Source organism: Xyrauchen texanus, chromosome 12 (assembly GCF_025860055.1).
Source record: "Xyrauchen texanus isolate HMW12.3.18 chromosome 12, RBS_HiC_50CHRs, whole genome shotgun sequence".
Lineage (NCBI taxonomy): Eukaryota > Metazoa > Chordata > Actinopteri > Cypriniformes > Catostomidae > Xyrauchen > Xyrauchen texanus.
Window position 1 is genome coordinate 39,656,828 of NC_068287.1, and position 22,567 is coordinate 39,679,394.

The 22,567-nt window shown below is 39.8% G+C and overlaps 1 protein-coding gene across 2 annotated transcripts in view; it reads right to left on the reverse strand.

Moving 5' to 3' along the window:
• The window catches only part of LOC127652645 (histone acetyltransferase p300-like), a 50,631-nt gene extending 28,840 nt beyond the window's left edge, over positions 1 to 21,791 (reverse strand). Inside the window, exons 1-15 of one of the 2 annotated variants that reach the window (XM_052138907.1) lie at positions 19,799 to 21,791; positions 17,034 to 17,599; positions 14,853 to 14,945; positions 13,152 to 13,313; positions 10,794 to 11,034; positions 9,969 to 10,082; positions 9,234 to 9,461; positions 8,747 to 8,849; positions 8,512 to 8,643; positions 8,302 to 8,419; positions 5,899 to 6,055; positions 4,124 to 4,201; positions 3,922 to 4,010; positions 3,536 to 3,688; positions 346 to 804 (exon numbers count right to left, since the gene is read on the reverse strand). In XM_052138907.1, coding sequence (XP_051994867.1) covers positions 346 to 804; positions 3,536 to 3,688; positions 3,922 to 4,010; positions 4,124 to 4,201; positions 5,899 to 6,055; positions 8,302 to 8,419; positions 8,512 to 8,643; positions 8,747 to 8,849; positions 9,234 to 9,461; positions 9,969 to 10,082; positions 10,794 to 11,034; positions 13,152 to 13,313; positions 14,853 to 14,945; positions 17,034 to 17,599; positions 19,799 to 19,892 — 2,787 coding nt within the window. In that variant the 5' untranslated portion in view covers positions 19,893 to 21,791. The remainder of the gene's footprint in view (positions 1 to 345; positions 805 to 3,535; positions 3,689 to 3,921; positions 4,011 to 4,123; positions 4,202 to 5,898; positions 6,056 to 8,301; positions 8,420 to 8,511; positions 8,644 to 8,746; positions 8,850 to 9,233; positions 9,462 to 9,968; positions 10,083 to 10,793; positions 11,035 to 13,151; positions 13,314 to 14,852; positions 14,946 to 17,033; positions 17,600 to 19,798) is intronic. The other variant, XM_052138908.1, reaches the window with a different exon arrangement.
• Between the last annotated feature and the right edge of the window lie 776 nt (positions 21,792 to 22,567).

Consider the following 22,567-nt stretch of genomic DNA (forward strand, 5'->3'; position numbering starts at 1 on the left):
TTATTTAGCTGCTTGTAAACGTAGCCGATGAGAAACAGTTTGAAAGAACACCCAATAAAGAACAGCAAAGCAAGAACAGCCAAATAAGAAACAAAGAGTCAGAAAGAACAGCTAATAAAGAACAGCAAAATAGAAAAGTTTGAGGAACAACAGAGGGAAGAGGTCACCAAAAAAAAATACTTTTTTTACAGCAGATCCAAACAAAAACAGTAAATGAAAGATGAATGAAGATAGTGTAGACTTAGCCACTAAGCTGCATCAATCTCAGTATTATTAAAAGGTAATGAGAGTGTACAACAAGCGCAGAAGCCTAAACAAACACATGCTTGATTGCAGAATACTCACAGGAGAGTGTGGGTGTGCACAAAGCCCGTGGCCATTCTGGGAAGGCACAGACGACGCTAGTCCTGTATGAGGGCCTCCAGGGGCTCCGCCCCCGTGTGGTGACTGCTGTAGCTGATTGGCTTTTTCTGAGCCCACCCCCTGTGCCACGGAGGGCAGCTGTGTAGCAGGTGGGGCCATAGTGGTCGAAGAAGTGGGGGTGTGGGGCTGGGGGGTCTGGTTACCAGGCAACTGCGGGGGCGTTTGGTGCGGGGCAGGGGTAGGGGTGCGGCTGCATGCTGGAGAAGGGGAGTTTTGACGTAAAGGAGGACAGTGTGAGTGCATGCCCGGCTGTTGAACAGGTGGAGGGTGGTTGGAAGGAGGCCCTTGAGGGCCGACAGCAGCTCCAGGGCCCGAGACGGCTGACTGGGACTGAGCTATGGGACTACTCACTCCCAGTGATGGCGGAGTGGACATCTGATTCTGAGGCAGAAAAAGAAACAAAGAAATACTTAACTGGGTAGTAATACTTTAAGGCTGGGTAATACATTGAATATTTATATTTTTGCAATGATTTTGTTGGCGAAATAATGGTCATGAATACCATGGTGATCTTAAGGCGCTTATTTGGCCAGTTAAATTCACGACTTGCGAGCATGACAGCTTTATGACAAAATTATTTTAATAGGGTCTATGGATTAAACCACATTAGCAAAATAGTTAACAGGTTCAATGTTAATTTGGGAATTCTGAATCATATCCTCAAATCAGTTATTTTGAATTGTCCTTTTCAAAGTTTCAAACACAGATTTAGCAATTAATTTGAGTCATCACATACTGTGTTAACGGACGTCCTCCAATGGCGTTTTATGTTTTTAGAATGTATGTACTTAAATATTCCCTTTTGTACATATTGGCACAAAAAAGGCAGTGGAAAACCATGCATTTATTATAACTAGATTTCTACTGTATTTTAGTCCTTGCATTAAACTTTTTTATTTATTAGACAATGACGGTTTGCTCCCAATGATGGTTCCCCCGATTAAAAACAACAACAACGACACTTCAGCCATTTATTACCCAAACCTATTTACAGCCTAACAGACATTACGTTTTATTAATGTTTACGAGAATACTCAGAAATAATGCAAAGCACAACTGAAATATCATTCTTCTTAAAACTTTGCTTTTCTTTCTTTTTTATTATTTTGACATTTTTATTGTCTTTCAATAGAAAGAGTATGGATGCACCGATTTATCGGACAATTATTGACCAAATGAAAACCATTGGCATATAGGTTACAAGCATGAAAATGCTGATATGGAAAACCAATGTTTTTTTTTTCCTAATTAATTAGTAACACACTTTGTAAAAACTCTGTGAAAAAGCACAATCCAGAAATATTAATAGCCACAGTATGTAGAAGGGTTGGCACTCCTAAGAACATGTAATATTTATTTTTTATGCTCTCGTTTTCACATCAATTGGACATGCATTTACCTATAGGCTACATGATGAGCAAAACCATCCAAAACGCTTTAAAAACCAGAAAGCTTTGACTTCTGAGACATCGGTATCCTAACCATTAATGCTGCATGATTAATCGAATTAAGATTAAAATCACAATATGTCCTTTAACGGCTGCGTATTAAAATAAAGGCTTAAGGTGCGTTCTAATCAACCAATAGTGGCCTACGAAGTGGACCACATAAGTGAGATTCCAAGCCGAAGGAATCGTACATGTTCAGTTGGAAGGGCACTAAACGTGAACATCAATACATCCCTTCACATGAAGTGGAGAGGGATATTTACCCAACAGCAATTGCGAACCATCAGATTACTGACGTAGTTTGGCTAAAATAAACTCTAAAATAAAATAAACAAAAAGGTGTTTTAAGACACTGCCATTTTAATTAAGCCTAATTTACCTGAGTTGTGCTTTCTACGAATTGTGCGCAATTGGCAAGCACACGAAAAGCGACACTAACATCCACTTTTAAAACAATAGGTCATATAATGGTTAAGATGTGCTTATTATAAAATAAGCGAATAACATTTAAAAAAATTATTTTAAACAGCAAATGTCATTTTACTTATGGGTTAAAAGTCTAGAGAAATATATTGATTTAAATATATAATAATAACAATTAACAATAATTAAAACAATTCTGTAAGAATATACATGCGTGTATTATAAACATACATTTTTATGGATGTTAGGTCATTTATATTACATTTACATGTATTTTCAAGTGTGTAATCTTACTTGAAACCCGAAATCTGCGCAACTCAAGCGTTGTCTGTGTTTGATGTTGCAGGGCATTCCAGATGAACTAATTTTGTCAAGTGAACTTCAACAGATATCCCGAGCTCAGCGAGCAGGGAGCTGTGAACATTGCTTAGGGCCCCTGCAAATTGGAACGCAGCTCTAGTCTGAATTAAGCGCTTCAGTCAGCGCTGTGTGAGCAAGCAGCACCCTCTAGCAATCTGAACGGCATTATCCATTATGAAACTATAATCCAGAATTTAAAAGGGTTTTTTTTCTTCGTTTGGTTTAAACTTTTTATCTTTCCATGATGCGTTTGTCATTTCCGTGGAATTGCCCAACATATGCATAGTATGAATTTGTAATGTTCCATCATATACAGTACATACATGTAAAATGTGAGTTCTGTTGTTTTGAACTGTAAAAACAGAAGTGCAAAAATGTTTTAGAAGTACAACAAAATTTGTTCATATCAATCATCATGTTATCATATACATTTTGTTGTGTATCATTATTTAATCTTTCATTGTGGTTCTCTTTTACATTTTGGCCTGTGTTCAACAGATCAAATTCATGTTCAATGGAAATCATTCAGTGTTAGAACAGTAAAAAAAGCTTTTGTGTCTCTTTGTACATTTTAAAGCATAATTACAAAGTAAAACAGGGATCTGATGACAAAATAAGGTAAGTGGCAAAATATCGGTATCTGCTTATAGGTTTTTGTTCAAATCAGTTTTGGCCAAAACGTTTCATATCAGTGCACCCCTAAGAAAATGTGTTATACAACTCATAGCTGTACTTACATAAGGTGTCGAGGGTAAGCATTTCATTGTGGCAAAACTAGAACTATAATCTATTACAGTGTAATCAGACTGCCATTATACTGGAGACATAAAACCATGCTGAGTCATATAAATACTGTATATAAATGTGTAGTAATAGCTGACCTGTGGCATGGCTCCCTGTCCTGCAGGCTGGTTCAGGCTGACCACACCCTGGCCTAGTCCAGCACCTGTGCCTGGAAACTGGTTCTGCATGTATTGGTTTTGTGACTGGGTTACATTGGGTTGAGCCATTCGAGGTGTTCCCTGCATACCCATCTAAAAATACAGAAGAAATTAAATGCATTGAAAATTGAATGCAGAATTTAAAAGCTGATTCTAATGACCAAGAATCTTCACAGACAAGGAAAGTTCACATTTACTCTTGGGTTAAAGCTTTTGGAAGACGCAAAAGTATTTTAAATCGATAAAAAGTATCTATATTACACAGTAGTGTTATCACTAACGAATTTGCCCTCAATGTCTCACACACAGGTCACGCATAAGTTCACCTGATTGAGATTTGCTCCCATTGGCAGAGGTGGCGTTGCCCTTTGAACCATTTGCTGCTGCATCCCCACCTGAGAAAACTGATTCATACCTGCATAGGTGAGAAAGAGAGTTTGACACTGAGACAAACAGCCTATTATTTATTCATTTACAGATTGTATGTTTGCTTTAACTACAAGCTATTAAGTGATAAGTGTGTCATACCAGCAGGATTCTGCATTCTGTTGACCATCTGGTTTGGTCCAGGGGCTTGAAGGAGGGACAGATCTGAATGGGGTCCATCTAAGAGAGATTTATTTACAAGACAATTAATAACAACTACTCCATGCAACAAACAGCAGCAACCTATTACAACTGTGTGTGCATTACAATTACATTTTAAATGTCTTGTTTCCAACATTTTGAGGAGAATAATGAGTTACACATACATTGGCTACAAAAGTATATGGACATTTTAGACACACTGGAAATGTATGAATTTCACTGCGTGAAGACAACAAAATATCATACCAAGTGGCATCTGCATACATATAATAGACACTTTTCTTAGTCATTTTCACAATTACTTTTAACCAACTGGTGTCAAGGTGATTTTAGTGGATGAAGTCATTTCCCCTCAAGTTCACACAAGTGTCCTAGCAGAGTAACCACAGGTGTAGTTCATGACATTAACTATGAACATGTTCCACCAACATTTGACAACCAGGTCTCTAAACAGTATATTGCATTTATATTTACATTTATGCATTTGGCCGACGCTTTTATCCAAAGCGACTTACAGTGCATTTATTACAGGGACAATCCCCCCGGAGCAACATGGAGTTAAGTGCCTTGCTCAAGGACACAATGGTGGTGGCTGTGGGGATCGAACCAGTGACCTTCTGATTAACAGTTGGGTGTTTTAGCCCACTACACCAACACCACTCCACGGCATTGGGTGTTTTATAATTTAAAATTGCACTCAGTATTTTCTTCCTCATTAAAAATAGTTTTACACCAAGAAATTAATTGCAATAAAAAAATAATGAGCACTCACATAAGACTCAAGTCATATCTGTAACCTTACAATAGCCATTTTATTATACATGCAGAGGGTCCCGTAATGGGGGCCACCATGTTAGAATCACATTACCAGCCGAATACTACGCACTTAAAGGGATAGTTCACTCAAAAATGAAAGTTCTCTCATCCTTTACTAACCCTCATGTCATCATAGATGTGTATGACTTTCTATCTTCTGCTAAACACAAATTAAGATTTTCAGAAGAATATCTCAGCTCTGTAGTTCCACACAATAAAGTGAATTGGGGCAAGAAAAAAAGCATATAAAAAGGCAGCATAAAATGTAATCCACACGACTCGAGTGGTTAAATCCATATTTTCAGAAGCGATATGATAGGTGTGGGTGCGAAACAGTTAAATATTTTTAAACAAAGTCCTTTTTACTATAAATTCTCCTCCCTGCCCATGAAAGGAGATTTATAGTAAAAAGGAGTTAAATATTGTTTAGTTTCTCACCCACACCTATTATATCGCTTCTTTCTAAAAATCTACATTTGAGTTCAGCAGAAGAAAAAAAGTCATACACCTTTGAGATGGCATGAGGTTGAGTGAATGATAAGAGAATATTAATTTTTGGGTGAACTATCCCTTTAATCTAAGTAACCGGCCTGTTATTGGACACTCTGAATGGCATCTGTAACTGAAAACTATTGTTTTTCAATAATGCTGCATCCAAGCCCATAGGTGTCAGTCCAAGATTACATAAAGCAAAGAAAATACTGAGTTTTGCTTGAAATATCTGTGTCACCAGTCTTTGAAATAAAATGTCACTTCACTTGATATCTTATCTAATGCAAAGTCTTTCATACAACTTTTTCAAGCTCTTTATTGTCATTGTACAAGTACAACGAAATGATTGTGTGTACATTTAAGTGTCCAAATACTTTTTGAGGTCAGAGGTGTGCAAGTATACATACTGGGCAGCTGTGCCTGATTCATGCTGGCTTGTGCTTGAGGTAGGGCACTGTTGGGCATGTTTGGCATACCCTGCTTCTGCAGTCTGGTTTTCCTCTTCTCCTCCAGCTCCTTCTGAATCTTATAAATCTTCTCTGCTAACAAGTGGTAATACTCCGCCTGGAAGAGATGCACATACTTGAGGCAAAGTGACATGAAGTAACACATAAAATGTGTGAACCACACTTCGTCCAAGTAGGACACCTCCATAGGCGGTGAATTCACTCCCATTGAATTCCCATACTCCAGTTCAGGCAAGAACTTGTGTTGTTGTAGCACTAAACAACTCAAATCTCACATAAACACGCAAGCCACTGTGTACGAGCTTCTCTCACATGGCGGTCCCGAATATTCAAATTGTATTCGAATTTTAAAGACATTATTAATGTAAATATAAAGACAAAATCGATGTTTGTCTCCTACGTCCACAAGAGGACACAGCAAAGTAATATAAACCAATCAGCACCGTGTTACAGCGACTGTTTATCGCAAAAGAGCATATCTGGCTGTTAACATGTGCGTAAAATGATAAAGCAAAAAGATTCATATGCTCAAAACATTAAATGGAAAATGTGTGGAAACTTAGTATTTCACATTAGCCTTTACCCTTCCCATAGTACTACCACAAACTCAATCTTCATAATATCGGCAGTACCAGTATTTTTCATTTAATACAGTTGCATGTACGTACCAAATGCTTAAGCAGCGAGACGCTGATTACAGAGCAAGGCAAGATCAAGACGCAACCATTAAATCCAAACAATTCCATCTTTTTTTACATAAGCAAGGTGCTAGAAGGACATCTTTAACCATTGCATCATGTCTTGCTGTTTTTTCAGCATCTCATGCAGTCACGTGCATTTTTTAGACACTGTGTCAATTTTAAATGTAAATTCAACCTTCAAAACTTATCGAGACACCAGTGTTTTATTCATTGCAATGTGTCGTTTTAGCCAAAGAAATGCAAGTTTGCATGAAAAATTGGTAATATCAAAGCTGTTTTGCGGATTAAGGAGCAGACCGTGGTACCGAACACGAGACTAAATGTCAGAGCTTGTCTGAGCTCGGTTGCAATGGAATCTTGGCACGGTTCGCATGAGAGAAAGCAACCTGTACTCGGCTCCGTACTTGTTCAGGAAGTAAAATAACTGGCACATACTTTTTTAAAGATTTAACCATGACAACATCACCAGTTGCACAAAAACAGATATGCATTGCACTGTCTCCTGGACATGCATATCTGCTGAATTACAGCATGCAACACACAGAGATCCAAGAGTCACTCTGGTGTGCATAATGCCACCAAATTAATACAAAACATAGAAATACAGTGACCTGCATGGCATTCTCCATCATGTGCTTGTTTGTGATGACGGAATAGCACCATGTTTCGACAGAATCTAAAAGAGTCTAAAACCAGACCAATGCGATAGGGGCTGCCAGGAACAACTGCACTCAGAATCAGAGAGCAGCAAATGTGCATAGTACGAAAACCACCTAAAGGCCCAGATATACATCATATGAAATTGGAGAACGAACAGGTATAATATAATTTAGAACTAAATCTGGCCAAAAAGAATGTGTTTTTGAGTTAATTTCAGTGGTTCGTAACAGCTTGCCTGGGTGAACTTTAATAAACTTCTAACCTGCTTCTGCCATTGTTCCACGTCATCTGTAGGTGTGACCTGAAGCTTCACCTACAACTTTGTTCACATTTTCAGTTAGTATTCAATATGAACACCACAGCATGCAAGACCATGTCATGAGATTTTTTTGGTTTAATTAGTCTACAAAAGGAATCAAATCTACTCAAATACTCAAGATCCTGTTCACTCATGTGCCATCTGCAGCGAAAGCCAATCACACATCTGAGCAAAGTAAGATGCACTGCTGCAGTTTATATAAAAACACTCTCCCCTGCACAATGTTCATTTCAGCGACAAGAAAATTAATTCCATGTCAGATTAGAATGATATTTTAGTTTTACCGGCAATATGTCTCATCTCAGGGTTTGTGATCAGATTTTCAAAAGATCCAGAGCCAGACGAGCAGTCCACCAATAAATTAGAGTGACAGCAGGAATGCCCACTAGCAACTTACAGTACAAAAACTAGTGACATCAAGCAATAATGTTGCTGCAAGTGTGAACAGGGCTTCCAGAAGACTAGGAATATGACGCACAAGCTGCATGGACTACATTTATGAACCTTTTGAGTACTTTTTAAGCTTTAAAGTGATGCACTATCCACTCCCATTGTGCTGAAAGACGGACCGCGATTTTAGGATGCTTTTTAAAATGGTTATTATATTTCAACAGATTATGACTGAAATATAAAAACACGAAGGGTGCACAAATGTGTTCTTACCCTGCTGTTCGCAGATTCGTACATGTCGCCCTCCACCTTGCGTGCATAAGCTACAAGATTCTCCATCCGCCGATCCTTCAGTGCTGCAAGGTCTGGAGTGGGAAAGATAGCCTGCACACTACCCACACACATACACAAACAGGACACATGTGAATGGCAGAGCAAACTAACAGGGTTCAAGTCACAGTTCCTACATAAACCTGCACTCACAGTTTGTGTACAAGGTGATTGCGAAGGTCTTGTGTGATGTCTTCATGCCAACTCTTCCTCATTCCTGCAGAAGGGGGAGCGGCCGTCGCTCCAGAAGCCATATTACCAACACCTGAGCTATCATTCATCAGACTGACAGAGAGAGAGATCAGTGTGTTAAAAAAGTTGCTCTGACTCCAGATAAAACAATCATGGCTGCAGTGTTGGTCTACCAAGAGCCAGTGATGTTCAGTACCTCTGTGCCGTCATGTTTCGGTGCATCATGCCATCTGGCAGCAATCCGGGATGCTGGTTTGACATTGTACCAACACCACCGTTCACTCCCATTGGATTCCCACCTGCTGGGACACACAGTATAAGACTTTACATACTGCAAGTAGTCATTTAGCAGACACTTTTAACCAAAGCAACCTAGAATACACTCATTACAGGTCAAATCAATCTGAAGTGACTTGAATGTACCTTGCTGTGTCTGAACCTAAAGAGTTTTGGTCACAATTACCATATTTAACTACTATGCAACTCCAACAACTATAAAGCTTGGTAGATGTTTTTTTTTTATTATTATTGATCTAGTGTTTCAATGAACATGTACAATTCTTATTCTACACAAGATACACAAACAATAATGTATAAAAACGGTTTTCAAATTAATGTCAGTGGAGACTTTTATTCCCCCAAAAGATCAGTATCAGAGACTTGAAGTTTGCAGAATATCTCACCCATGTTGTTGAGCGTTCTCATGCCAGGTTGAGTGGGCACAGAGCTCTGCTGATTCTGATTGGCTGCCTGGTTGCCCTGGTAGGTGAGCCCGAGTGCAGCGTACGCCCTTTCGATAGAGCTTGGGTCGATCTGACTGGGCGGGTTCAAATTTGGAGCTGAAGGCTGGCCACCCGGCAACGACCCCCCTAATGGACCACCTATACTCATACCAGCTCCGGCCAAAAGGGCTAGAGAAAGAGAGAGGCGTAAAAAAAAGGATATTATCCAACAACCCTATTCAAATCCAATGAAAATAAGTCTGAGAACAGTGTTAGCTAATGGCCAGGAGTGATATTCGGTGAAATCTGTCAACTCCAACTGGCCCAAAATCTGCAAACTGGAGGAGACGGGCACTGACATTGCCTGCTTTGCAAATCGGCGCTCAAAACTGTGTTCAAGTTGTGTGGTGTAATGTAGCTTTAAAGGAATATTATGAGTTCAATACAAGTTAAGCTCAGTCGACAGCATATTTGGCATAATGTTGATTAACACGATATATGATACAAGTATATGTTATACCGAACATTAACTACAGTGTCTTAAGAAACTGATCCGATCTCATTACTTACAAAACGACAGTTCGAACAGTTTCAGAAAGAACAAAGATCGGATGTGAAAAACAATTTTGGATTGGATGGAATGGATTTATGTGCAGTGTGAACAAAGCCCTTAAGGGTTTTTGTGCGTGAACTCACATTGCTGGTTCCTTTTGTCCCCGGCACTCTTGAGTGGCAAGCAGACGGGACAGTCGTGTCGCGTGCAGTTCTTCCAGTGTGAGATGATCTGCCTGGAGGAGGCACAGTGAGCCACTGCAGGAGGAACACACACACGCGCACACACACACACACACACACACACACACACACACACACACACACACACACACACACACACACACACTAGTAAGATAAAATATGAACAGTGTAAAAAGGCTACTGTTTTTTGTAGGCAACTTGAAAATATACAGTATGTAATGATAACGGATTCAAACCACATTTTCAGTGATGTCACATGACCTCACTACATTACATACATAATTCAGAAAGTGGTGAGTACCTCTATCTAGCACTTAAATACCTTTTGAATACAATTCTGTGCATTAAAAAATGTTAAATATGGCGTCAAGGAGGATGATATCGTTGTCATTTGTTACAATGGACACTGAAAATGACATTAGTCACGTTCACACATACAGCCTTTTCCAGAAAATGACCTACAATTTCCAGTTTAGAGGTCACGTGTGAACACAACCTATTTGATAATACTTCAATTTCCTTAATGGTAAGTGGAAAAAATTTTGGGTACATTTTCCAGTTAAGGCAACCCAGCAATTTTCCTGTTATTTACCTGGCTGCATGTGTGAAAGGGGCTATTGAGAGCATTGTATTATGGGATATAGTTCTGGTAAATGTAGGAGGCAAGCTATTCAGAAAATGTGCATAATGTGCAGAGTATTCAGTATCAGTATGAGTATTATGGTAGTATGCCATTCTGAAATGGCATTTAATGGCCACACTCACCCTGACATGATTTGCCAGCCTGACAGTGTGTCATGTGATTGAGGACGTTCTTCATGGTTCTGCAGTGGGGCAGGTTGCACTGTCGAACCTCCCCGTTGGTCTGCTCCCTGCGATGGCACTTGTGCGCGTGCAGTAACAGCACCAGCTGCTGCTGGATTAGTTTACGTTTCTCTGGGTCTGCTGCTGGGGGCGCTGCTGCCCCACCTGGCCCCGATACACCACCCACCACACCTGAGCTCTGCTATAGAGACAGAATTCATGATTTTGCAGTAGTTTTACAGAGATTCCACTCTCACGAAGATTAAAACTTTTTAAGATGTAAGCCCAAAGTATACTTTGATTTTGACGCAGACGCTTACAGTCGAACGTGAGCCTGTCAAATTATACTCCCATATGACGATAGGCGCGTATACAGGCGTTTGGCGCATGCGCGATACGACTGCTATGAGACGCCCGGACAATTTCTCTTCAGGAGTTTAGACCCATAAAGATGTCTTTATATTCCTTCAGACTCGAATTGTACAAATGCAGGTATCTTCTCACCTCCTCACACACGCGCTCTTGACGTGAATATATGTAATATTGTTGTTTTTACCTTTGTCTCCTGTTATTTACCTGGGATTATTTCTTCTTCTAACGTTTCTTCGTGACAGCAACGGCTCAAACGCGAGTATTGACATCTTGTGGATATTCCTTTGAGGTGTATTTGAATGTTTGTAAAACTGGCACTAATTATGTTTGTGGTAATCAACAATATGCTACAAATATAGTTGATTGAGCTTAAAGGGATAGGTTCTCCCAAAAATGACATTTCTCTCATCATTTACTCACCCTCATACCATCTTAGATGTGTATGATTTCTTCTGCTGAACACAAAACAAAGATTTCTAAAATAATATCTCAGCCCTGTATGTCAATTCAATGCAAGTGAATGATGACCAGCACTTTGAAGCTCCAAAAAGCACATAAAAGACAGCATAAAAGTAATCCATAGAAACTCCAGTGGTTTAATCCATGGCTGTTTTGCACCCTTGAAGGGCACTGCGGGAAGGGGAAACCACTTGAAAGTTCATTCCAAACAAAAGAAAACTTTTATTAATGAAGAGCCCTTCTACATAACTATTAGTGAAGGGTACATCCATACAGTACTTTCATGCTCCCTTTAGAGTGCCCACATCAAGAGATCTGTCCTTTGAAGGGAGTAGGGTATAGAGATGATCACTTTCAATTGGAATTCACCCCATGTCTTCTAAAGCTATCCAATCAGTTTTGGGTGTAACTCCTTTTTCACTGTACATCTTGCTATTGCATTCTCTAGGCACAGTTATGATTTGAATGAAGCTCCAAAAAGAACAAAGGCAGCATAAAAGCAATCCATCAGACTCCAGTGGATTAATCAGTGTCTTCTGAAGCAATCCAATTGGTTTTGGGTGAGAACAGACCAAAATAATACTCCTTTTTCACAGTACAGCTTGACAGCAGTCTCCTTGGCGATCATGATTTCAAGCTTGATTACACTTCCTAGAGCTTGACACATACACAGAGCACTAGATGGTGCTAGGAAGTGTTCTCACCCAAAACGAATTGGATCACTTCAGAAGACACTGAAGTCTTATGGATTGCTTTTATGCTGCCTTTGTTCTTTTTGGAGCTTCAAAATATTGGTCACCATTCACTTGCATTGTATGGACCTATATTCCTCTAAAAATCTTTGTTTATGTTCAGCAGAGGACAGAAAGTCACACACATCTGGGATGACACGAGGGTGAGTAATTGATGAAAGAATTTTGGTGAACTATTTCTTTAACTTTTATTGAATCTGGAACATTTTTATCAAGATTTTATACATTGCAATTACTTTTCCAGGCCTTAAATACAAAAATTTTTAATTCACTGATATTCAAAGGTCTTATCTGACCATGGAAACCCTTGGTGATTTATACCCATCCATGGGTGCACACATTATGTGAACATTTAAGATTTTCTGTAATGACTGTGGGAGAATATATACAGAATTCTGCAGAATTCATTAAAACATGCAAACAGAATGAAACTGAGCTGAGAGAATTACCTGCACTCTTATTTGTAATTGAAAATTATCAAAGAAGTCAAAACATATACATTTGAGCTTTTTCTTATTCTGCATTTATTCTAAACTCATTCAAAACACTATGGGTGGGGGAAGTGTACAACTCTGTGAACAATGTTGTTCATGTTTTGCAGTCAAAAACTATCTGTGGGCAAACTTATAACCAATCGATCAATCAAAAAAACAAATAAAAACTTCTTGTTGAAGGAAGATTTAGAGAGGAAGCGTGGGTGTGGTTTGCTATGATGTTTTCCCTGTAGTTCTCTCACCATGCCCCCCATGTTCTGCCCGTGCTGAGGTTTCTTGTCCATGCTGAACTGGTTAATGCTGTTGGGTTGAGCTGCTTTATTTTGGAGCTGGGGTCCCAGAGACTGACCCCCACACTGACCATACGAACTGCTGTAGGGGCTCGGAGCCCCCATCATTCCCATCTGAGAAAGAGAGAAGTAAGAAATCCATTCGATCACATAGAAGGCCAGGTTTGCAATGTGACTCAAAGACTGAGTTTAAAGTATGACAGAATGAGTGTTATAAAGACCCAAAGAAATCATAATTGGGAGTTTTGTGGCTTTTAGCCCATATCTATTAGCTTTGTAGCCATCTATTTTCTAGTTTACTCCTAAAAAGTAGGGATGTTGCGATACAATTTTTTTGAGAATGTGTACGTGACCGGTACCTGGTTTGTTAATTTTTTTTTCTGAATTCCATATAAACCGGTTATTACAATTTTATTCATCAAAACAGTGCAGGGGTCGACAACCTATGGCAGGCAGAGGGGTAATCTCTGAAACGCCAGCAAGAGAGAGAAGTAGACTATTTTATTTAAATAAATTCCACACTTGCAAAGGGAGGATCACTTATGAATGGAAAACTCCCCTAAAGTTATCATTAAACTGCAAAAGGCTGCTTTTTAATTAAATTAATATGTAGTCCGTATGTGCCTTGTGCTACAACGTGAATTAGCGCTCTGCTTGCTGTCATCTGCAGCAAATAGAGAGTGAGATGCTAATGATGGTGTGTTCAGTGTATGCAGGGATGGGAGGGTTACTTTTTAAATGTATTCCACTACAGATTACAGAATACATGCTGTAAAATGTCATTTGTAATGTATTGCGTTACGTATTCTAAATACTTTGGATTACTTCCTCAGCATTGTTTTGGCTATAAAAACTCTGCCAGAACAGGAAGACAAAATACACATGTTAAAAATACATTCTCTGAAAAACCTAAATATATTATGCAGTGTTAAATAAATCAAATTGATCTCGTTTTCAGGATTTGTTTATATTTTTAAGGAAAACAATACAAAAATTATCATCAAGAATACGATTTTTGCCCTAATATCAAAGGTCTTACTAGAAAAAAGAAATTATGATCCAACGTGAATTTTCTTGATTAAAAAATTTGATCGTGCCTGGTAACGTGAGCATGTAAAATGGCTAGAAATAGCATTTTAGCTTAGCGTAAAGCTGACAATTTACACAAGGTTTATTTCTATTTCTTCTGCTCCAAACTTACTTCAATCTTACTTCTCGGTCTGCTCGTATGAATGTAACACATCATAAGAAAGTGTTTCACCACTGTTCAAATGGACTTTGAATCGCATCATTTATATGTATAAATGTTTCCCATCTGAAAAGACTAAATATTAAATGAAACAAATGACAATAAAATACAAAAGTAATCTCTTCAGTAATCAAAATACTTTTGAATGTAACTGTATTCTAAATGCCAATTATTTTAATTGTATCTGTAGTGGAACACAGTTACTTATATTTTGTATTCTAAATACGTAATCCCGTTACTTGTATTCTGTTACTCCCCAACCCTGCGTGTATGAGCCAAGGAGCTCTAAAACGCATGAGTACTTTGTGTCTTTATGTCAGCTCAACACCACCTCCACGTATTCACTCTCATTTGAAGTGCGCAGCACATGCAAACTATATTTTTATCTAATTAAATCACACAACCTTTGCGGTTCTGCGATGGACTGGCGACCTGTCCAGGGTGTCCCCCGCCTTTCGCCCAATGTTAGCTGGGATAGGCTCCAGCCCCCCGCGACCCTGTACACAGGATAAGCGGTTGACGATGGATGGATGGATGGAACCTTTGCGGTTTAATAATAACACTAGGACATAACGTGATTTTAATATTTGAGCTGAATGGTTACTGAATGACATTCGCACGTCAGACTGTATCATTTTTGGTCTCTATCATTTTTACAAGTGCAAGTACATGAGCGTGGTATCGGACCCGATTCCAAAACTAGGATCGGTATTGGGACAGCCCTATCAAATATTTTACAATCTCTGGGATCACAGGCCAAACATATTAATGGCTCATCTTGCACTATACAGATTTTGTCCAATCTGATACTCTAGAAAGAGATCGTCTTTCCGATAATACCACCTGCAACCGATTAGCAAGTAGTTGTAGCCTAAATCGAGGTTCATGGCGTAAACTAATGGCTACAAAAAAAATGATAAAAAAACAAGACAGTAAACATCAGTAGCCTAACTACAGACAAAATGATTGGTCATCAAGCAATCCATATTTAAATTTCTGAAAATGTAAGAGGTGCTAAAAAGAATAAACATCAATCATTCAACTGTTTGACATTCATGTTACTATTTTGAATTCATCTTATATAGGCCTATACATTATTATTGGCACTGTGGTATTACAGCAAAGTATCTATTCCTCAAAAACACAAACAACTGCAAAACAGCGCTGTCAAGAAGGACCCAGCAAAAAAAAAAAAATCTCATTCCCTCTTTTTTCTGCCCATTTCCTGCTGTCCAGGTTGTGCAATCGCCTTTGAATCAACAAAATGGTGTGCACAGTTCCTCGTAAGAGAGAGAATGGTTTTCAAATGGAGATCAGTTTCAACATAAACACATTTTGCATCCGAACAGCCACACAAACACCAAGATCACTCAGATTTTTATGTATTCACATTAATGGTCTATTTCCCCTTATTAGTCTACTTCACTCATTTATTTCTACAACAGCCCTACGAAGAAAAGAAAAACAGGACATCAAAGAATTGCATTTCTAATAGAGTGGAATTTAATGCCGTCACACAAAAACGGATTCATGTATCAGGACAGTGAATCATGTATCAGGACACCCTAAATGTCCTTATGGAATGTAAAAATCTCACAAAAAAGTCAAATTCTGAGAACTTTCACTAAAGTTCCCTCCAAAGCAGCTAAACCATGAAGTCTGGGTCCACGCAACTGACAGGTGTATGAAAGCCTCACGACATCAACACTTTGTTCTATGCTCTCAAACACCATTTAAACCTGGTATTACGATTTCTGGTGATTTGACCACAAGTGGCCAGCATTAAGTACAGGTGTGAATGGGGTTAAAAATGTTTTGTGATCAGAACACAAAAACCTCATATGGAAGATAGTCAAAAACGCATGTGACTTCACATCAAATGAGTGTTGTGTAAACTCTATCTGTCCTGAATGCTTCCCGGACAGCAGACTGAATTTCAAATGCATCTGGTAGAAACAGCGCACTGGTTTTATTCTTTTGCTTTCGTTGTCTTTCGTGACTTTTTTGCGGTTTATCATCATGCAGTAGCACACTGACATAGTGATTGATGTATGTTGTCATGAAATCAGAGATGCTCCCCTCGAAATCTGATCACAAATGGTCACAGGAGACAGTAGCGCCATATTTGACTTTTGACTTTAATAAAAACGAGACTGTGAAGGATAGACGTACAGTCTCTTCAATGGGTTGTACTGTTGTTTAAAGTGTTTTTGGATCATTGCGCTGACAAAAAATGTTTTCCAAGAAATTTCAGTTGACACAAATCTCCAAAAAACACTAATTGAGGAAAACGAGATGTGATCTACGAGCTTTGAAATTTGAGTTCACAGGATGCATGAAAGCCAACGTCTGCCATACACAATTATGTTGACAGTTATTTTAATGTTCAAGAAGTCAAGTGAGCCCTGACAGTACATTTTTTTAAATATAATCACAAACAGGCATGAAACAGAAAACATGCAAGTGGATTATCTACTGGGTGGTTTTTTGGAGGGGCGAAGTATTCCTCATACGAACACAGAATCACTTTCATTGTTATTATACTGATACTGTCTGATATGTAACAGGCTCATTTTATGCATTACCTTGTTCACTGCTCCTGGTTGCTGAGGTCTCATTGCCGGCTGTGCCATCTGCTGCCCTGCATTCTGTTGCTGCAGGGAATCCGGCAGCATGTTCCCATTACCAGCCATGCCCGTATTCATGTTCACATTAGCATAGCCCATTCTGGGCGCACCGTTCATCACTTGCCCACCCATCATGCTTTGTGGCTGTCCGTTTCCTTTCTGGGCTCCCATCATGACCCGGTTCATGCTCACCATGCCAGGCTGTGGCATCATGCCAGGCTGCTGCTGCTGTTGGCCACCCAGTCCTTGGTTGACAGGGCTGCCACCCAGACCTCCCATCATCCCCAGGGAGGGCGCGTTTCCGGGGGTGACCGTGGAGGTGGACGGAGGGCCGCCAGGGCGGAGGAGCTCAGAGAGGTGCTTGTGTTTGGCCGCAGTGTCGTGGCCTGAGCCGCCATGGGGTCCTGACATCCCTCCACCCAGACTAGTGTGCAACTGGTCCATGCCATTAGGAAGGCCCAGGTCGGAGGAGTTAATGAGCTCGTCAGGGAGATCATGCTCCAGGTCAAACAGAGAGCCAAAATCTAAGACAGAGAAAAAGAGACTTAAATTAGAGTGTGACTGAAAACAAATGACACATAATTAGCTGTATAACAGAATAATGATGAACTGCCCAAGGTGACCCAACACACCATCCACAAAACAAAAACAAAAAGAGGCAGACCTCACCCAAACACCACTAGTGGTCGACCGATATGGGTTTTTCAATGGCTGATGCAATATCTAAAGTAAAGAGTAATGTTGCTGATGTAACGAAAATGTAACGTCAAATATACTTCACCATTTCCAGCGCCACTATTCTAAATATATACAATAGCAGGGCAAAATAAATTCTATTTTAGAGAATCTGTGCGTTTACAGTCATTCCATGTAAATGGTATAGTCAAAATGATACAAAACAAGATGATAAATAGAAACACCTTTCTATTACGTTGTCATAACTTGCTGCACTCAAGCAAAAGCATGCACCGCAATCAGTGTAGTCCAATTTGTAAACAAATTATTATTTTAACCAGTTCTTTTAATGAATCAGTCAAATAGAGTTCAAAAGTTATAGCTTTGAAATAGTCTAAAGAATTACTCACTGAATCTGTCAGATCCATCCAAATCTGTACACATTCACCAAGTTTTGTTGCAATAAATGGTATAATAATAAACAAACACACTTCCACACTGCAAAAAAATTATTCTGAAGGAAATGTACAGAAATATTTAAAATATACACACAATATTTACTCTGTTGTAATGCTAATTGATAATTTTTTATTGACAAGGCTGTCTGTAGGTTTTGTAACAGACACAAGCGGGTATAGCTACCTATGCCAATAATCTCAAAATGGCTAAACATCTGTCAATTTGCTGGTCAGATTGATATATCGGTCTTTCACTAGACTCTACGGCACTACACTGACCAAAGTGAAACTGGGCAATAATCACCTCTACTACAGAAATTTGCACCTGATGTGCACAGTTCTCATAACGAGAGACACTGAGATTATTGGTTAATGCAGAAGCGAACAGGAGAGCTATATGCAGTAGAACCGGTGTGTGTGTGTCCAATGGTTCTTACTAATAAAAAACACATGCCACATTTTAACAATGGACAAATGGTGGGACAAAATGGGGGCCTTTACGATGCAATGACAGGTCCTTATAAATGCAACATCTCTAAATATGAACCAAGAAAGCAAACTTTTAAGTGTGGTATACATATTAGTGATAAACCGATATATCGGCCAGTTATTCTACTGATATTTGGCTATTTTGAGATTATCTGCATTAGTTGATAACTGTGCCCTCTTGACTGATTAAGGGTCACCAAGATGCCAGTGTCAGTTACAAACTCCAAAATGACCACCTTGACAATGGATAGAGCATATTATCGGTTTTCAAATATTTGTTCCCCTTAACATGGAGTAAATATTGTACAAAATAAGTATTTATTTAGATTTTGTGATCTTAAGTACATATTTTTTGCTATCATTAAGCATTATACAGGTCACTCTGCTCTCTAGATATCGGTATCAACCAAACAGATATCGGTTATGCGCCAGCGCCACTTAATTTATGTGGCAATATCACCATATTCTGCTTACGAGGCACTAAAAATAGCTAGACAGCTGAGTTAAAGAGACAAAATAAAGACCACTTGTTTGTCTACGGTTTAGTGCAAAACTAGTACACATTTTGCATGCTTAAAAGTATCAACATGTTCCAGACTTCATTCTCAACCAAGTCAGCAAAGCGACGTGATTTATAACGTGTGCATATCGAGTTTTCCTTATATGCACCAACTCCTGACAAGTTAAAAATGCATCACTTCGTAAACATTTGACGCCAATCTCAGTCTGTAACGCAAGCTCTCGACATCTCACAACGACTCACTAAACAAGACAAAAGTTTTTGTGTAACTCACACCCGGAAAACGATGCAAATCAAAATGCCCTCGCACAATAAGTATTGTAAAACACCTCGACCTCATCAACTTCAAATGAAAACAAGGAGCTAATTAGCCAGCTAGCTATCTTTCTAAGTTCATACAATGCCGGGTAATGATGCAAACAAAACAAATAAACAAAAGAACGGTCTAAAACGCAAGTCGAATGTTTTTTTTGTTGTTGTTGTTGTTGTTGTTTTTTTGTCATGCATGCACGCGAACGGCGGCAGTGTGCCGCAGGCGCGACACTCGCCGCACACCGTAGCGCGTGAACATTGTTATTTACCGTTTCCATCGCTCGCGGAGACCGACAGAGCCGGGGAAGACAATTTAGGCCTCTTAGCTGTAGGCGGACAGAAGTCCAGCACATTATCGGCCATAGTTTTCCTCCAATGTTAATGTTCAAGCATATATCCCGCGTATGATTGCCCTTCCTGTGGAGTCTCGAGCCGATGTGTATACGTTCACGAGCTCCGGACGGATTCCCGTTTCCTTTTCATGGGACGATGCGTGCAATGCAATGCCAGATTCGTCCACAAAAATTCTCTCGATTCGATTTTCAGCCCTCCTTTCTTTCTGTCTTTTCGTTTTTTTTTCTTCGCTTCAGTTCCTCAAAGTAGCCTATATTTCAGAATGTAGGAGGCTAAAGGGAGGGACAGGCGGTCATGCAAGCTCGCCGTAAACTCACGTAGACTCCTCGGCGACTGAGCAATATTCCCGAGATTTATCCTCGTTGCTTGCATCCGTCTTTTCCGCCATTGTCGGCGGCGAACTGAAGAGTTGGGCTTTTTTTTTTAAGGCGTTGTGTACGAGACGATGTGGAACTCTCTCCGGTGTGACTTCATGCAATGTTTATGAGAAAACACTAAGATTCAGCAGTCTCTATTTGCTTTATAGTATGTGCAATTGTCACCGTGCATCACTTTTACTTATAAGAAGGAAGATCAGACTCCTTAAAATGGACATGCATGCATGAATCTCCTTCATCAATGTCTTTATTTCCTCTCAAATAATGAAAATGGTGTAGATAACAATAAATACTTGAAGAATGGTCAATTGCAAAGCACTTTTTAAACGTGATGCAATCGTACGCATGTAAGCGTTAGTGTATTCTTTCATCCTTGAAATAGCCCAAAAGAACTCTTTGCAGAATAAATAACATAGGTGCAAACACTTGAGAGAAAATGTGCACAAAATAGACTGAAACGAGTTTGCAAGCGCGAGTTAATAATTTAGGTTATCAAAAGAATTTGCATATTTCCTCAATAGTGTCTAATGTTTTTTTTTTTCCCCAAAGTGAAAGGTGACCAGTTAATTTGTTTATTGCGATCGTGCACGCTTGCATTCACATCTGAATATGGCTCGTGCGCCCTTCTGCGTGAATTTGTCCAGTGCACGAGCTCAGGGGGGTTAAAACTGTTTGCAGAAAATCTCTGACCATTGCTTCAAGAGAGCACGACCACTATGCACTGCGCACACTGTATAGTCCATATTTTCGATAGGTTTGTGCATGCAAAATGCAAAGAAAATATCTCAAAAGTGGGTGTCTAATGGGTGATGTTTTCTTGCAATCGTGCAGTTTGTGTGTGCACAAAATCAGAATTAAGTAAAGTTGTAGATTTTCTGCATGTACTGACAAATCAAGCAAATATAAGTATGTGTCACTGCATCAAGATCCAGCGAGGCTTGCAGAGCATTACAAATCCACCAGCAGTGGAGTCGAAAATGGATTAAACCGAATCGAGGTGGGCTTCAGTAATATTTCGGGTCTGAAGCATCTGCCGATCCGGGTGATATTGCCAGCTGCACCCCCCAAAATCTGGGGGTCCTCAGACCCCTTTCACAGGCTTTGTGATGCTGTGAACCCCCCTGCGCGTTCATCCCTTTTAAATTTCTCTCTTTGCCTGCACAGTTCCTGCTATTTTCTCCACTTTCGTGTCGTCCACCGGCAACCGGCGATGCAATTTCACCGTTTTCCCCACTTCGTCTCGAGGATGTTTTTACCGCTGTTATTTCCCTTTTACCCTGATGGGCTTCCCTTCGTTTAAATGTATTGCCCTCTTCCGCCTCTCCGCCTCGTTTAAAAAAAAGAAAGGAAAACTAGTCCGTTCTTTGATTTTTACACGGGAGAATCTATAATCTCCCTCCGTCTTCTTTCGTTAATCGTCTGGTCGGTTTTCTTCGGTGTGGTTCCGTAAAGACGAAGCCGCAACGCTGCCGGCGGCGCTCAGAGTCGCAGTGGTCGGCGCTCGAGTGGCTTTTTTCGGTCGCTCGTGCCTCCTTCACTCTCTCCGCACAAACAAAATGGCGGCTTGTTGTTTCTACTCTTCTGGCTTGGGGGAGGGAAGGTTGGAGGTGCAGTAACATTAGAAAAGGGGGGTGGAGGGAGAGATGGCGATCGGGATTTCCCGGACAGTGCCGTTTCCGTACTCTTTCGGAATTGCGACTCGTCTGGGCGGGTATAAGTGGCTCCGGTATCATCTGATGATGGAGTCGCTAGTTAAATGATGCTCACAGAGTAGGACTGTCAGTTCATTAGTAAAATGTTACTTCGCATCTCATTTAAAGGGTCTTGTGTTCCCCTTTGAGAGACCTGCGGGTCAAGTGCCTTGTTCAAGGGCTCATTAGTTAGCCTATAGAAGCAAGAACAAGCAGTGGCTGTGTCTCAAAATCTAGTGAGCTTCCTACATAGATAGCATTTTGGGGGCATCATAGGTATGTTCCTAGTCAGCTCAGCTCAAAAATGTCAAAACAACAAGCTAACCACCTAGACAGCATTTTTAGGCATCATAAGCATATTCAGCGCTAGCTCATGTCCCTGTACTAAGACGCAATCTTTGGTGGGGCAAAATCTTTTGAGTAAAATCTAGGAGGGCAGTGACCCCGGCCATGGTATGCTCAGTTCAAAAACCTCAAAACCTAGGGTTTTTTTTTATATATCTAGCTGCCATTTTTGCACATCATAGTCATGTTCTGAGTCAGTTCAACTCAATTCAGTTCCATTGAATCAAAGGTCAAATTAATATACTTAAGTATTATTTACTCACCTTCATTA